Genomic DNA, 14,313 nt, shown 5'->3' with positions numbered 1-14,313 from the left:
TTTAATATCAAAAATTAGGAAGGGCAATTCAGAACAACAGTCCTCAAGAAATGGCAATTTATTGGTTTTGTCATCTCACAGAGCACAACTGGATTTTTTTCATAAACCTCAGATTTTCAAAATTGCTGTCTTGGGCTTCCCTGGTGGCGCAGTGGTTGAGAGTCCGCCTGCCGATGCAGGGGACACGGGTTCGTGCCCCAGTCCGGGAAGATCCCACATGCCGCGGAGTGGCTGGGCCTATGAGCCATGGCCGCTGAGCCTGCGCGTCCGGAGCCTGTGCTCCGCAATGGGAGAGGCCACACCAGAGGCCACAACAGTGAGAGGCCCGCGTACCGCAAAAAAAAAAAAAAAAAAAAGAAAAAGAAAATTGCTGTCTTTAAGACTTACATTGGGGCTTCCCTGGTGGCGCAGTGGTTAAGAATCTGCCTGCCAGTGCAGGGGACACGGGTTCAACCCCTGGTCCAGGAAGATCCCACATGCTGCGGAGCAACTAAGCCCATGTGCGCCACAACTACTGAGCCTGCATGCTTATAGCCTGTGCTCCACAACAAGAGAAGACACCGCAATGAGAAGCTGGCACACAGCAACAAAGAGTAGCCCCAGCTCCCCGCAACTAGAGAAAGCCTGCATGCAGCAATGAAGACCCAATGCAGCCAAAAATAAATAAATAAATCATTAAAAAATAAAGAATCAAAAAAAAGACTCGTACCTTGAGCCATTTTCTTCCTGTGATCCCCTGTCCCTCCCTTACTCAGTACTGTAGTGAAGTAAGAGTCGCTAATAGCCACTGTGTATGTATAAGTTACAGTTTGCTGTACAGGATAGAGAAGTGAATGAGTAATTGGAGCAAAGAACTCAGTCAAGTTCGGTGGAGGGAGTGATGCTGTATCATTTTAGGTCGTATCACTTCTGTTTTAAAGCTCTGAAGTTCCCCGTTGCTTTCAGTTTGAAACTCCAGCTCCTTGGCATCAGCGGTAGACCGAAGGGAAAGAGGTGGTGGATAAAGACAACGTGAAGTACAAAATTTGAGAAGTGGAGCATATCTCTTATAATGAACTATAAAGTGTGACCATGTTAGGATGAAATTAAGAATTTGAGAAGTTAACTAGAGTTGAAAGAATAATCTGAGCCACATGCCCAAGTCTTTGAGAAAGTGAGAAGTTAGTTTGGGAAAATAGTGGTGTGATATTCTGGACTAGAGAAGGTTTTCAAACGCTTATGACTGGTTTTTTTTTAAGCAGCTGAGTTGTGGTTGTTTTATTTTTTTTTTCTGGCCACGTCGCACAGCATGCCGGATCTTAGTTCCCCAACCAGGGATCGAACCCGTGCCCCCTGCAGTGGAAGCGTGGAGTCTTAACCACTGGACAGCCAGGGAAGTCCCAGCAGCTGAGCTTTCAAGCTTGGAGAGTAGACGGTTATGAATCACTGCCCTGGAAGTCACATTTGGAGTTAAGAGCAGTTATTCCGGTTCACGCCTACAGATAGAGCAAGCGAAACCTAAAGCCCGGGAAATGCGACTAACAGCTCACTTACGCGTGTTAAAAAAGACTTTCATAAGTCACGTGCTTACAAATTAATAGAATTGTAAACCTCCAGTTTACCAAACCGAACTCGGGTCGCCTGCCCGAGGCACAGCAGTCAATCCACTGACCCGGTTTGTGGGGAAGGAAAGTAGCATTTATTTGCAAGGCGCCAGCAAGGCAACCTGGCAGCCAACCCTCGAAGGCCCCGAATGCCCTGGTGGCTTCAGGGTAAGGGTTTTTAAAGACTAAAATTAGGGTAAGGGTCTTAAGTGTGTGATCAGCTCATGGTTCTTCTGATTGGTTGGGTCTTAACACACAGATTTCTGTCAGTCTGGCTCCAGTTTGCCTGGTCTCTGACTTTGTTAAGCAGTTTGCATGTGGTGGAGCCCTGGTTTCTGTGAAATGACTCAAGGCTCTGCTCAGATTGTTACCTACATCCCTTGAGGAGGGACTAGAGGTTCTGCAACTGATTTATGGCTCAACTGTTGTTCAAGCTACTATTACTTGTTTCTGCATTTTCTCACTTCTCTAATTATTAGCTGCTTGAGTCTGCTCTTTGGAACTCGGGGAAGGCCTAGGAGATCAAAGCTTTTCCTACAAATGAAAGGTGGGGAACATGGAGAAGCTTATACCCAGGAAAGCTGCACAGGGTCCTACTCAGTTTCACTATTGAAACTGATCAAGGGAGCAAAAAAGAGAAAAATAACCAATATGAAGAACCACTGGAGATCCTGTGGACACTAAAAATGTAAGAAAGTATTATGATCAACTTAGGTCAAAGAGTTTGACAAATTTAATGTGATAGACTAATCACTTGAGAAACAACTTACCAAATCTGTCCCAGGAAAAAATAGAAAATCTGAATGGCTTGTCTCTGTTTAAGAAATTGACTCTGAAATTACAAGCCTCATCACAAAGAAAACTGCAGGCTCAGATTCCTTCTCTGGTGAAATCTTCTGTAGGGAAGAGATAATACCCATCTTGAACATAAACTCCCAGAAAATAGAAAGAAAAGGGCACTTCACAACTTGTTTTACAAGGCCAAAAATATCCTGACAAAGATACTGAATGAATATCAAAGAAATAACAAAACCTGACAAGAATAATACAAGAAAGAAAAGTTACAGGCCATCTTCTTTCATCCATTTACTTTTTTGGGTGGGGGGGCATGCCACGTGGCTTGCGGAATCTTAGTTCGCCCGCCAGGGATTGAACCCTGGCGCACGGCAGTGAGAGCACTGAGTCCTAACCACTGGACCACCAGGGAAGTCCCCAAACTTCTATTCGCATAAGGATACGAGTCATATCAGATTGGGGCCCGCCTAATGAAGGCATTTAAACTTAACTACCTCTTTAAAATATCATCTCCAAGTGCAGTTGCATTCTGAGGTCTTTGGGGTCAGGATTTTAACATGCAGGGGGTTTCGAGAGGACACACCAGCTTTCGCCTTGGCACACGGACGCTTACTATTGGGCCCCAGCAGCCTCAACCAGCTTCACCTGTAATTCCTTCCTACCCATCCCTCCAGGGACTTGGCTTTCTAAACTTCCTGTTTCCCCGAGAGGCAGACCCTGTCACGACTCCAGGTTTTGTGTAAGTCGTCTCTCTACCTGGTTTGACCTTCCTCGCCTCCCTTATTTTTGTTTGCATGTTTATTTGCGAGCAGAACCCTGCTATGTGTTCATAATTGATAAGTTTCAGGAAATGATTTAGGTATCCTTATCTGAAATCCACAAATTCCCCTCAAGAAAGAAGGTAACTGGCAGTGCTGTCGGGCTTTGGGGAGGCCCGTAGCTCTCAATCTTGGTTACATCAGGTGAGATCATCTAGGCACCGTCGACAGGCGGAAGGCATGACCAAGAACCGCAGGCTTGCAGGCCAAGAGCTTCTTCCCGTATCAGTGCTGGTGTGGCCTGCGTTTTCACTCTCCGCAGATTCGTATTACATCCTTTAACTGAAGAATGACTGCATCTCTTTGTGTTCTTCCGCTAAATAGCTCTGATCAAAGTTTAAAAACTCTATGGTCCTGCACCCTCCTCCTTCTGTGGGTGAAACTCTGCTTATCCGTAAATCGCAGGCTTCACTGGTAACCCAGATTGTCACTCCCTTTGCAGAGAAGTACGTTGTCTGGTCAGGGCCTCCGAGTGCCTCCGTAAGGCAGTGCCACACCTGCTGTGGACACGTGGAGACTTTCACAGGGGAGGGTCCGAGGGGCCAGGCTTCCACGGGGTTCTCGGGGCGAGTGCGCACCCCACCCTGGAAGACCCAGCCCTGATCCAGCCTCTGCGCCGCCACCCATCGCGCAGATGGGGCTCCAGGAGCCGGACCCAGGTGCATCGCCCCTCCTCCTGGCACCTCTCCTCCGGGGCCCGCAGAGCGCGGACGCCAGCGCACAGACCACGGGCCGAGCCCCGCCTGCGGGTGGTGGGGGCAGAGGAGGTGGGGACGCTGGTGGGGGGCCTCCGGGAGCAGGGAGAGAACACGGGGCCCGTGCCTGCGGCCTTATGGAACTGTGACCTTAAAACAACTCTGGGGCTTCCCTGGCGGCACAGAGGTTAACAATCTGCCTGCCAGTGCAGGGGGCGCGGGTTCGAGCCCTGGTCTGGGAAGATCCCACGTGCCGCAGAGCAGCTAAGCCCGTGAGCCACAACTACTGAGCCCACGTGCCACAACTACTGAGCCCGCGTGCCACAACTACTGAAGCCCACGCGCCTAGAGCCTGTGCTCTGCAACAAGAGAAGCCACTGCAGTGAGAAGCCTGCACACCGCAACGAAGACCCAACGCAGCCAAAAATAAATAAATAAATAAATTTATAAAAAATAAAAATAAAAGCAAACAACAACAAAAGCAAAACCAAAAGATCTTCCAAAACTGAAAAGCAATGAAACAAGGAGGGAGGTCAGGGGGAACAGAAGAGAATATCCAAGAACTGTGGAAGTGTAAATGCAAGTCATGGGAACACCAGAGGAAGAAGAAAGAAAAGAACAAGAGAAATATTTGAAACAATAATGACTGAGAATTTCCCAAATTAATGTCAGATACCAAACCACAGATCCATGAAGCTCAGAAAGCTCCAAGCAGGATAAACACAAAAACAAGCTACACGTGGGCATGTCGTGTTCAAATGACAGAAAATTAAAGGAAAAAATCCTGAAAGAAGCCAGAGAAAGAAAACACCTTACCAATAGAGGAACAAAGATTGTAATTACATTTGACTTCTCCTCAGAAACAAGGCAAACAAGAGAGTGGAGTGAAATATTTAAAGTGTTGAGGAAAAAAAATACCATTGTAGAATTCTGTTCCCTGCAATCTTATCCTTCAAAAGCAAAGGAAAAATAAAGACTTTTTCAGACAAAGATAAATTGAGGGAATTTGTTGCTAGTGGATCTGCTTCGTAAGAAATGTTGAAAGATGTGCTTTACAGAGAAAGAAAATAATATATGTCAGATACTCAGATTTATATAAAGAAAGTAAGAGCACTGGAGAAGGAATGTGAATATAAAATAAAAACTTTTATTTTTCTTATTCTTTTTTTTTTTTTTTGCGGTACGCAGGCCTCTCACCGTTGTGGCCTCTTCTGCTGCGGAGCACAGGCTCCAGACGCACAGGCTCAGCAGCCATGGCTCACGGTCCCGGCCGCTCCGCGGCATGTGGGATCTTCCCGGACCAGGGCACAAACCCGCGGCCCCTGCATCGGCAGGCGAACTCCCAACCACTGCACCACCAGGGAAGCCCTATTTTTCTTATTCTTAATTGATCTAACAGATAACTTTGTTCAAGATAATAATAGAAACAATATATTAAATTATACATATATATGCCTGTATATGGATGAAATGAATGACTGAAATGATACAAGGGATGAGAGGGAGGAATCAGGATTATTTTACTATTACAAATTACACTACCTGTGAAGTTATCGGTGTTATTTGAAAGTGGTCTTGGATTAGTTGTAAGTAAATGTATATTGCAAACTCTAGGGCAACCACTTAAAAAAGTAGAAAAATAAGTACAACTGATATGCTAAGAAGGAGAGAAAATGAAATTATAAAATGCTTAGTTAAAACCACAGAAGGGGGGCTTCCCTGGTGGCGCAGTGGTTGAGAGTCCGCCTGCCGATGCAGGGGACACGGGTTCGTGCCCCGATCCCGGAAGATCCCACATGCCGCGGAGCGGCTGGGCCCGCGAGCCATGGCCGCGGAGCCTGTGTGTCCAGAGCCTGTGCTCCGCAACGGGAGAGGCCACAGCAGTGAGAGGCCCGCGTACAGAAAAAAAACAAAAAACAAAAAACAAAAAAAACCACAGAAGGCAGAAAGTGTGGTCTACAAAAATAGGAACATGATAAACCATAATGGAAAAAAATGAAAATAAATTATTATATGTATAATTAAGTCACATTGCTGTACAGCAGTAATTAACCTAACATTGTAAACCAACTATATTTCAATTAAAAAATATAAATATAGGAACAAAGAACTAGGGCAACAAATGGAAAATGATAACAAATATGATATAAATCAAACTATAGCAGTAATCACTTTGAACATCATTGATCTAAGTGCACCAATTAAAAGACAGAGATTACCAATTAAAAGATAGAGTTGATCAAAAAACAAGACCCAATTCTATGTTGCGTATAAGAAACTCACTTTAAATGTAAAGGCATAGGGACTTCCCTGGTGGTCCAGTGGTAGAGAATCTGCCTTACACTGCAGGGGACGCGGGTTTGATTCCTGGTCGGGGAACTAAGATCCCACATGCCTTGGGGCAACTAAGCCTGTGCACCACAACTACTGAGCTCGTGTGCCTCAACTAGAGAGTCTGCGTGCCGCAAACTACAGAGCTCACGTGCTCTGGAGCCTGAACACCATAAGTAGAGAGAAGCCTGTGTGCCACAACAAAGAGCCCGTGCACCGCAAGGGAAGATCCCATATGCCTCAGTGAAGATCCCGTGTGCCGCAACTAAGACCAGATGCAGCCAAAAATAAAATAAAATAAATAAATGTAAAAAAATAAATCTTTAAAAAAATGTATAAAGGCATATATAGATAAAAAGTAAATGGAGGGGGGAGATTTCCCTGGCGGTCCAGTGGTTAAGACTCCATGCTGTCAATGCAGGGGGCTCGGGTTCTATCCCTGGTCAGGGAACTAAGGCCCCACAAGCCGCGTGGTATGGCAAAAAAAAAAAAAGTAAATGGATGATTTCAGGATACAAGGTTAATAAACAAAAGTCAGGATACAAGGTTAATACACAAAAGTCATTAATGTTTTTACACACCAGCAATGAACATGTGGAATTTGAAATTACAAACACAATACCACTTACATTGCCACCCAAAACAAATGAATACTTAGATATAAATGTAACAAATTATCTACAAGATCTATATGAGGAAAACTATAAACTTCTTATTTTATTTATTTATTTATTTATTTATTTTTTGCGGTACGCTGGCCTCTCCCGTTGCGGAGCACAGGCTCCGGACGCGCAGGCTCAGCGGCCATGGCTCATGGGCCCAGCCGCTCCGCGGCATGTGGGATCTTCCCGGACCGGGGCACGAACCCGTGTCCCCCACATCAGCAGGCGGACTCTCAGCCACTGCGCCACCAGGGAAGCCCACAAATCTCTTATGAATGAAATCAAAGATGAACTAAATAGAGAGACAGTCCATGTTCGTGAATAGGAAGACTCAATACTGTCAAGATGTCAGTTCTCCCTAACTTGATCCATAGATTCAATGGCATCCCAATCAAAATCCTAGCAAGTTATTTTGTCAATATGGACAAACCGATTCTTAAGTTTACGTGGAGAGGGAAAAGATTCAGAATAGTCAACACAATACTGAAGAAGAAAGTTGGAGGACTGATGCTACCTGACTACCAGACTTACCATAAAGTTACAGTAATCAAGACAGTGTGGCACTGGCAAAAGAAAAAGAGATCCATGGAATAGCATAGAGTCCAGAAATAGACCCTCATGGGTATAGATCAACTGATCTTTGACAACGGAGCAAAGGTAATACAATGGAGCAAAGATTGTCTTTTCAACAAATGGTGCTGGAATGACTGGACATCCGTATGTAAAACACTGTATCTAGATACAAACCTTACATCCTTCAGAAAGTTAACTCAAAATGGACCACAGACCTAAATGTAAAATGTAGAACTATAAAATTCGTAGAAGAAAAACTGGAGAAAGTTTAGATGGCTTTTGCTTTGCTGATGACTTCTTAGATACTCCAAAGGCACAATCCGTGAAAGAAAGAATTGATAAGCTGAACTTCGTTAAAATTAAAAGCTTCTGCTCTGTGAAAGACAATGTCACAAGAATAAAAAGACAAGCCATAGGTTGGGGGAAAATATTTGCCAAAGACACATCTGATAAAGGACTGTTATCTAAAATACACAAAGAACTCTTACAATTCAACAATAAGAAAAACACCTGGTTAAGAAATGGGCCAGGGATTCCCTGGTGGCGCAGTGGTTGAGAGTCTGCCTGCCGATGCAGGGGACACAGGTTCGAGCCCTGGTCTGGGAAGATCCCACATGCCGCGGAGCAACTAAGCCCGTGCGCCACAACTGCTGAGCCTGCGTGCTACAACTACTGAAGCCCACGCACCTAGAGCCCGTGCTCTGCAACAAGAAGCCCGTGCACCGCAACAAAGAGTAGCCCCTGCTCGCTGCAACTAGAGAAAGCCCACACACAGCAACAAAGACCCAATGCAGCCAAAAATAAATAAATAAATAAAGTAAAAAAAAAAATCTGTGTGGATTTAATTTTTCCATCCTCTGGGTAAATACTAGCAGTGAGATTGCTGGATGATATGGTAAGGGTTTTGTTTTCGAGAAACAGCCAAAGTGTCTTCCTAAGTGGCTGCACCATTTTGTGTTCCCACCAGCAATGAGTGAGAGTTCCTTTTGCTCCATATCCTCCAGCCTTTGGTGTTGTCAGTGTTCCAGATTTTGGCCATTCTAGCAGGGGTACAGTGGTATATCATTTTTATTTGAGTTTGCATTTCCCTGATAACATACAACATGGAGCATCTTTTCATATGCTCATTTGCCATCTAAATCTTTGCTGAAGTGTCTATTAAGGTCGTTGGCCCATTTCTTTTTTTGTTTTTCTTTTTTTCTTTTTGTGGTACCTCTCACTGTTTTGGCCTCTCCCGCTGCAGAGCACAGGCTCTGGACGCGCAGGCTCTACACCACCAAGAGTGACCCTAATGTAAACTCTTGACTGTGGGCGACAGAGTCTGTACACCACCAAGAGTGACCCTAATGTAAACTCTTGACTGAGCGATGATGACATGTCAGTGTAGGGTCAATAAGTGTAACAAATGTCCCACGTGGTGGGGGTGTTGATAGTGGGGAGACTGCAGGTGTAGGGCAGGGAGCGCATGGGAAATCTCTATACCTTCCTCTTAATTTTGCAGCGAACTGAAAACAGCTCCAAAAACTAAAGTCTTTAAAAAAAAGATGATATTAATAGCATATACCTTAAAAGGTTGTTGTGATGATTAATGAGTGAGTGTAAAGCAATTAGAATAATTCCCAGTACATTTTGGTTTGTAACCACTGCGAGTGAGGTGTTACTGGCATCTACCGGGTAGAAGCCAGTGATGCTGCTAAACATCTCCTCACGATACATGATTATTCAGTCCAAAATATCGTGTTGAGGTTTAAAAAACCTGCTCCAATGCTTCTGAGGCACCCTGGTGTGGACGGTCTGACCTAGGGAATGAGTGTAGCAGAAGAGGAGAGGAGGACCTGGACCTGTGGTTCTCAAGTGAAGATTCCCAGGAAAGACAGAGAGAGTAAGGAGTGGCCAGTGGCTGTGAGAATATCAGGGAATATCGTAGTGCAGAAGGTAGAATAGTGTTTCAAAAAGGTAGGAGGGAAGCGATCAATAATAGTACTTGTATTTATGATGCCAGATTATTTTCCAAAGACTATACTTTAATTCATTTAATAGGCACAATAACTCTGTAAAGAAGGTATTCTTCCCACGTTACACATGAAAAAACTCAGGCCCAGATCTACAACATCAAATGCTGCTGGAAGATCTGTGATATGACTGCTGCATCTGGTCAAAGTGGAAGCTGTCGCCCATGGTGACAAGAGAGGTTTCAGAGCGATGGAATGTGGGATAGACATCTGATCAGTGTGGCTGAAGAAATCAAGGATGAGCAAATCGAGACAAAAAACAGACAACTCTTGTTTCCTTTCTTTCTTTCTTGACTAAAGAAATAGTAGCTAAAGGGCAACATACGGCGTAGAGAAGGTTTTTCCCTTTTCTTTCCTTTTTTCTTGTTTTCCAAGATGCAAGTTTTATCAACACTTTCTTTTGCTGATGGAAATAGTTCAGTACAGATCAAGTAACTAATCACTTGGATGGGGATTAGGTAACTGTAGAAGCAAAGCACTTGAAACCTGCCGTCCAGTGGTTTGGCCTAAGAGGGGATTTTTGAACATTCATTCATTGTAACAGGAGGGAAGGCAGCGCATATGGCTACATATGGAATTAGGTTGGTTGATTTGGTGCTGATGGAAAGAACCAATTTTATTTGCTGTGCCTTTTTTTTCGGTGAGATTAATAAATTCGACAATATCAGCTGTGAGTGAGGTGGGGAGGATCTCAGTTCCCCAACCAGGGATTGAACCCGGGGCCACGGCAATGAAAGCGTTGAGTCCTAAGCACTGGTCGGCCAGGGAAGTCCCAAGATGTACTTTTATCTTTCCAAAAATTTCTCTGTATCTCTACTTAGTCAACCCTCCCTACCTCCCAGCTCCTGGCAACCACCGATCTGTGTTCTGTAGCTAGTTTTCCAGAATGTCATATATTCGGTATGTAGCCTTTGAGTCACATTATTGCGTCTATCAGGAGTTTAGTCCTTTTTACTGCTAATATATTCTATTATATGAATGTACCACTGTTAGTTGTTGCAGTTGTTCAGTCAGAGACGAAAATGAGTCCAACACATGAGATGAATGCGTTAAAGCACAGTGGTAGAGGGCTGTTGCTCGCTCAGGCAAAACAGCAAAGCCCTCAGTCCACTATGGCGTATTTATTTAAGCTTTATCTTACAACTATTATACTTTTTGTAATTAAAAGCATACTTTAAGAGCTAGATGTACTTTACTTATAACTTTATCTAATACAAAGAGTTCTATTTAGCGCGGGCTGTGCCTTCCTTGAACATCTAATCAATGCACCTCCTTATTTCCTTATGGTCCCGATTATACCGAGGACATGCGTGGGTCAGTGCCCAGAACAATCAGTACTGCTTGCAGTCCTGAAACATTCGCACGCACCCAGCTTGTTAGGTGAGCCGATTCTTGGGTTATGTCTCTTCCCATGTCCTCAGTTGCCCTTCTACATTAGTCTATCCACCAGTTGGACATTTGGGTTGTTTCCAGTTTTCGGTGATTACAGATAAAGCCCTATGAACATTTTCATACAGGTTTTTGTGTGAACACAAGTTTTCATTTCAGTTGGACGAATAGGAGAGGGATTGCTGTTCTAAAGTAAGCATTTGTTTAAGTTCACGAGAAACTGAACGGTTTTGTAAAGTGACTGTGAATTCATTTCTTTTTAATACCCAATGAAGACCTACCACGTGCCAGGAGCGGTACTGGGCAGAACTGAGTAGTTTGGCCGACTCAGGTTATGGCTTGAAGATCTTAAAATATTTGCCATCTGGCGCTTTGCAGAAAACGTTTGATGACCCTGTCCTAGGGTGTGGTCCATAGGTGTTCACGGAGTCCTTCTCTGAGGTGAATAATCAACATCACAATTATTTTATAGAATTGGATTTTTCATTAGGAAGTATAATAAAAGCTTGCTCTTGAAAAGGGCAGAAATGTGTTTTTGTTTCAATTACTGGGAAATACCTCGTTATTTAATGCTATGTATAAAATCTGCAAGTTTTCACTTTCTGTTGTCATTGAAAATTGAGCTGGGCATCTAAGAGAATGTGGACATTTCCCGAATCACTGCGTTTTCACACACTGCTGCAACTTCCAACATCACTGTTACCTACGGGGATAGGGATCGTCCTTCCTCTCAGCCCTGGGAAGGCTGCGAACAGGGACGCGCGCACAGCGGTGCGCATGCGCACGCCACCAGGCGTGGGCGCAGCAGTACGCAGGCGCGTTGGCCCCGGCGCGGCTTCGGCGGAGGGGCGGGGCTTGTGCGGCGTCTCTCCCTCCCACCGCGGTTGTGGCGGCGCCATCTTGGGCGAGCGGCCGGGGCGTGAGTGCGGGCCCTGGGCTGGCGGCGTCCCCGAGGGCGTCCTTCCTGACCCCGGTTCCGTGCGCGGACATCGACACGCAGGTCGAGCTGTAGGCCAGGTCCGGGGGGGCACGCGCTGAGATGATGCTGAGAGGAAACCTGAAGCAAGTGCGCATCGAGAAGAACCCGGCGCGCCTTCGCGCTCTAGAGTCGGCGGCCGGCGAGGGCGAGCCGGCGGCCATGGCGCTCGCCCTTCCTGGCGAGCCGCCCGCGCCCGCCGTGCCCGCCGAGGACCGGCCGGCCGAGGAGGGCGGCTTCACCATCGACATCAAGAGCTTCCTCAAGCCGGGCGAGAAGACATACACGCAGCGCTGCCGCCTCTTCGTGGGGAACCTGCCCACGGACATCACCGAGGACGACTTCAAGCGGCTGTTCGAGCGCTACGGCGAGCCCAGCGAGGTTTTCATTAACCGCGACCGCGGCTTCGGCTTCATCCGCCTGGTGAGGGGCAGCCGGGGGCGGGGCGCGGGGCCGCGGGGGCCGAGAGGTCGTCTCCCCCCTCCCCTCCCCCTCCCCCTCCCCCCTCCCCTCCCTTCCCCATGTCTCCCCTCCCTTCCCCTCGTCTCCCCTCGTCTCCCCTCCCTTCCCCATGTCTCCCCTCCCCTCCCTTCCCCTCGTCTCCCCTCCCTTCCCCTCGTCTCCCCTCCCCTCCCCTCGTCTCCTCTCCCCTCCTTTCCCCAAGTCTCCCCTCGTCTCCCCTCGTCTCCCCTCCCTTCCTCTTCTCAGCGCGTGCCTCGTGTGAGGGTGCTTCCCACGAGGACTTACTGCTATTTTATGTCTCGCTTATACATTGTGATACTAGAATAGCACATATTTTACCTTTTTTCAGTCTAAACCTTAATAGGTTTTCCGACATCATGCATAAACTGTGCCTCTCTAGTTATCTTTAAAAGAAAGTTGAGCAGTGAGAGTTTACACTTACAGGACAAAAGAGCTACTTTATTAGGTTTTTCTGTGTGCTTTGTGCTCACAGTGTCACTTACACAGCATTAATGTAATTCGTGTTTAGATGGATTTTTTTCCCCCAACAGAATATCTTTCTTAGAGGGAGGCCGTTTTATATAAATAAGTGGGTTTTGTGTCTTTTGTCTTTCTAGTTTGATCCTCGAATTTTATGTTCATTGCAGTTTCCCAAAGCTTTCTTTTTGGAACTTAAACTTTCAAAATCGAGTTCTCTCCGTGAGTAGACAAAGGCAAAATTTTAATACGTAGAGAAAACTGATTATAATGCAGTGACACTAGTATTAGGGAGAACATTTGAAGATCTGAATGGCTTCAAGAGGAGGGTTAGACAGTTTCTTTTTTTTTCTTTTTTTTTTTTTTGCGGTATGCGGGCCTCTCACTGTTGTGGCCTCCCCCGTTGCGGAGCACAGGCTCCGGACGCGCAGGCTCCGGACGCGCAGGCTCAGCGGCCATGGCTCACGGGCCCAGCCGCTCCGCGGCATATGGGATCCTCCCAGACTGGGGCACGAACCCGTATCCCCTGCATCGGCAGGCGGACTCTCAACCACTTGCGCCACCAGGGAGGCCCTAGACAGTTTCTTAAAATTCAAGTTTAATAAATGGCATTTTGAACATGAAATTATAAGTATGTTTAATTATCCTTTGGACATTAGAGAAACAGCCTTTCACTTGCTAAAATTATTTTTAACGTAAATCCAAAACTTATCTTAAAGGAAGTTAGGCTTTTAGGCTTCTACAATAACGTATTATAGGCAACTTTTAGTAAACTTTCCAGAAGGGTGTTATTTAACATTTTAACAATCTTTGGCCTCTGGCACCATCTTGTTCTATTTTGAAGCTGACATTCTGGAGCAAGAATGGTAAGGCTGAATTTCCCTCTTTTGGAAGCCTTAGACTTAAGCCAATAAACATTTCTTTTTTGATGTGGAAAAATCTTTTTCCTTCCTAATTTTAAAGCTACTAAAAATTCTTCCTCCCTCAATGTGTCTGCACTGTCCAATAGAATAGCCACTGGCCGAATGTGAGTGTTCAGCACTTGCAGTGTGGCTATTGCGGCTGAGGAGTTGACTTTTAAATTTTATTTATTCTTTCTTTCTTTCTTTATTTTTGTAATTTATTTATTTTTTTCTGTTTCCCCATGTTCATTTTTTTTCCACACACACTGTATTTTTTTTTTTTTTTTTTTGCGGTACGCGGGCCTCCCACTGTTGTGGCCTCTCCTGTTGCGGAGCACAGGCTCCGGACGCGCAGGCTCAGCGGCCATGGCTCACGGGCCCAGCCGCTCCGTGGCATGTGGGATCTTCCCGGACCGGGGCACAAACCCGCGTCCCCTGCATCGGCAGGCGGACTCTCAACCACTGCGCCACCAGGGAAGCCCTGTATTTTTATTCTTAATTTAAATAGCCACATGTGGTTTGTGGCTACTATATTGGAAAATACAGGTCCTCGCTTTCCTTTTCTTTAAAATAATTATCTATGGGATTATGAAATGCGGAGGTGAGAAGGGCTGCTGTTGTCTGCCCCTTTGAGATAT

At 45.7% G+C, this 14,313-nt stretch overlaps 1 protein-coding gene across 1 annotated transcript in view; it reads left to right on the top strand.

Annotated features, from left to right (window-relative positions):
- Positions 1 to 11,731: 11,731 nt before the first annotated feature.
- Positions 11,732 to 14,313, top strand: part of PSPC1 (paraspeckle component 1) — a 60,229-nt gene continuing 57,647 nt past the window's right edge. The window contains exon 1 of the mRNA XM_060080046.1: positions 11,732 to 12,257. Coding sequence (XP_059936029.1) covers positions 11,898 to 12,257 — 360 coding nt within the window. The 5' untranslated portion in view covers positions 11,732 to 11,897. The remainder of the gene's footprint in view (positions 12,258 to 14,313) is intronic.

This window comes from Mesoplodon densirostris, chromosome 17 (genome assembly GCF_025265405.1).
Source record: "Mesoplodon densirostris isolate mMesDen1 chromosome 17, mMesDen1 primary haplotype, whole genome shotgun sequence".
Classification (NCBI taxonomy): Eukaryota; Metazoa; Chordata; class Mammalia; order Artiodactyla; family Ziphiidae; genus Mesoplodon; species Mesoplodon densirostris.
This window is presented reverse-complemented; position numbering and strand designations above follow the sequence as displayed.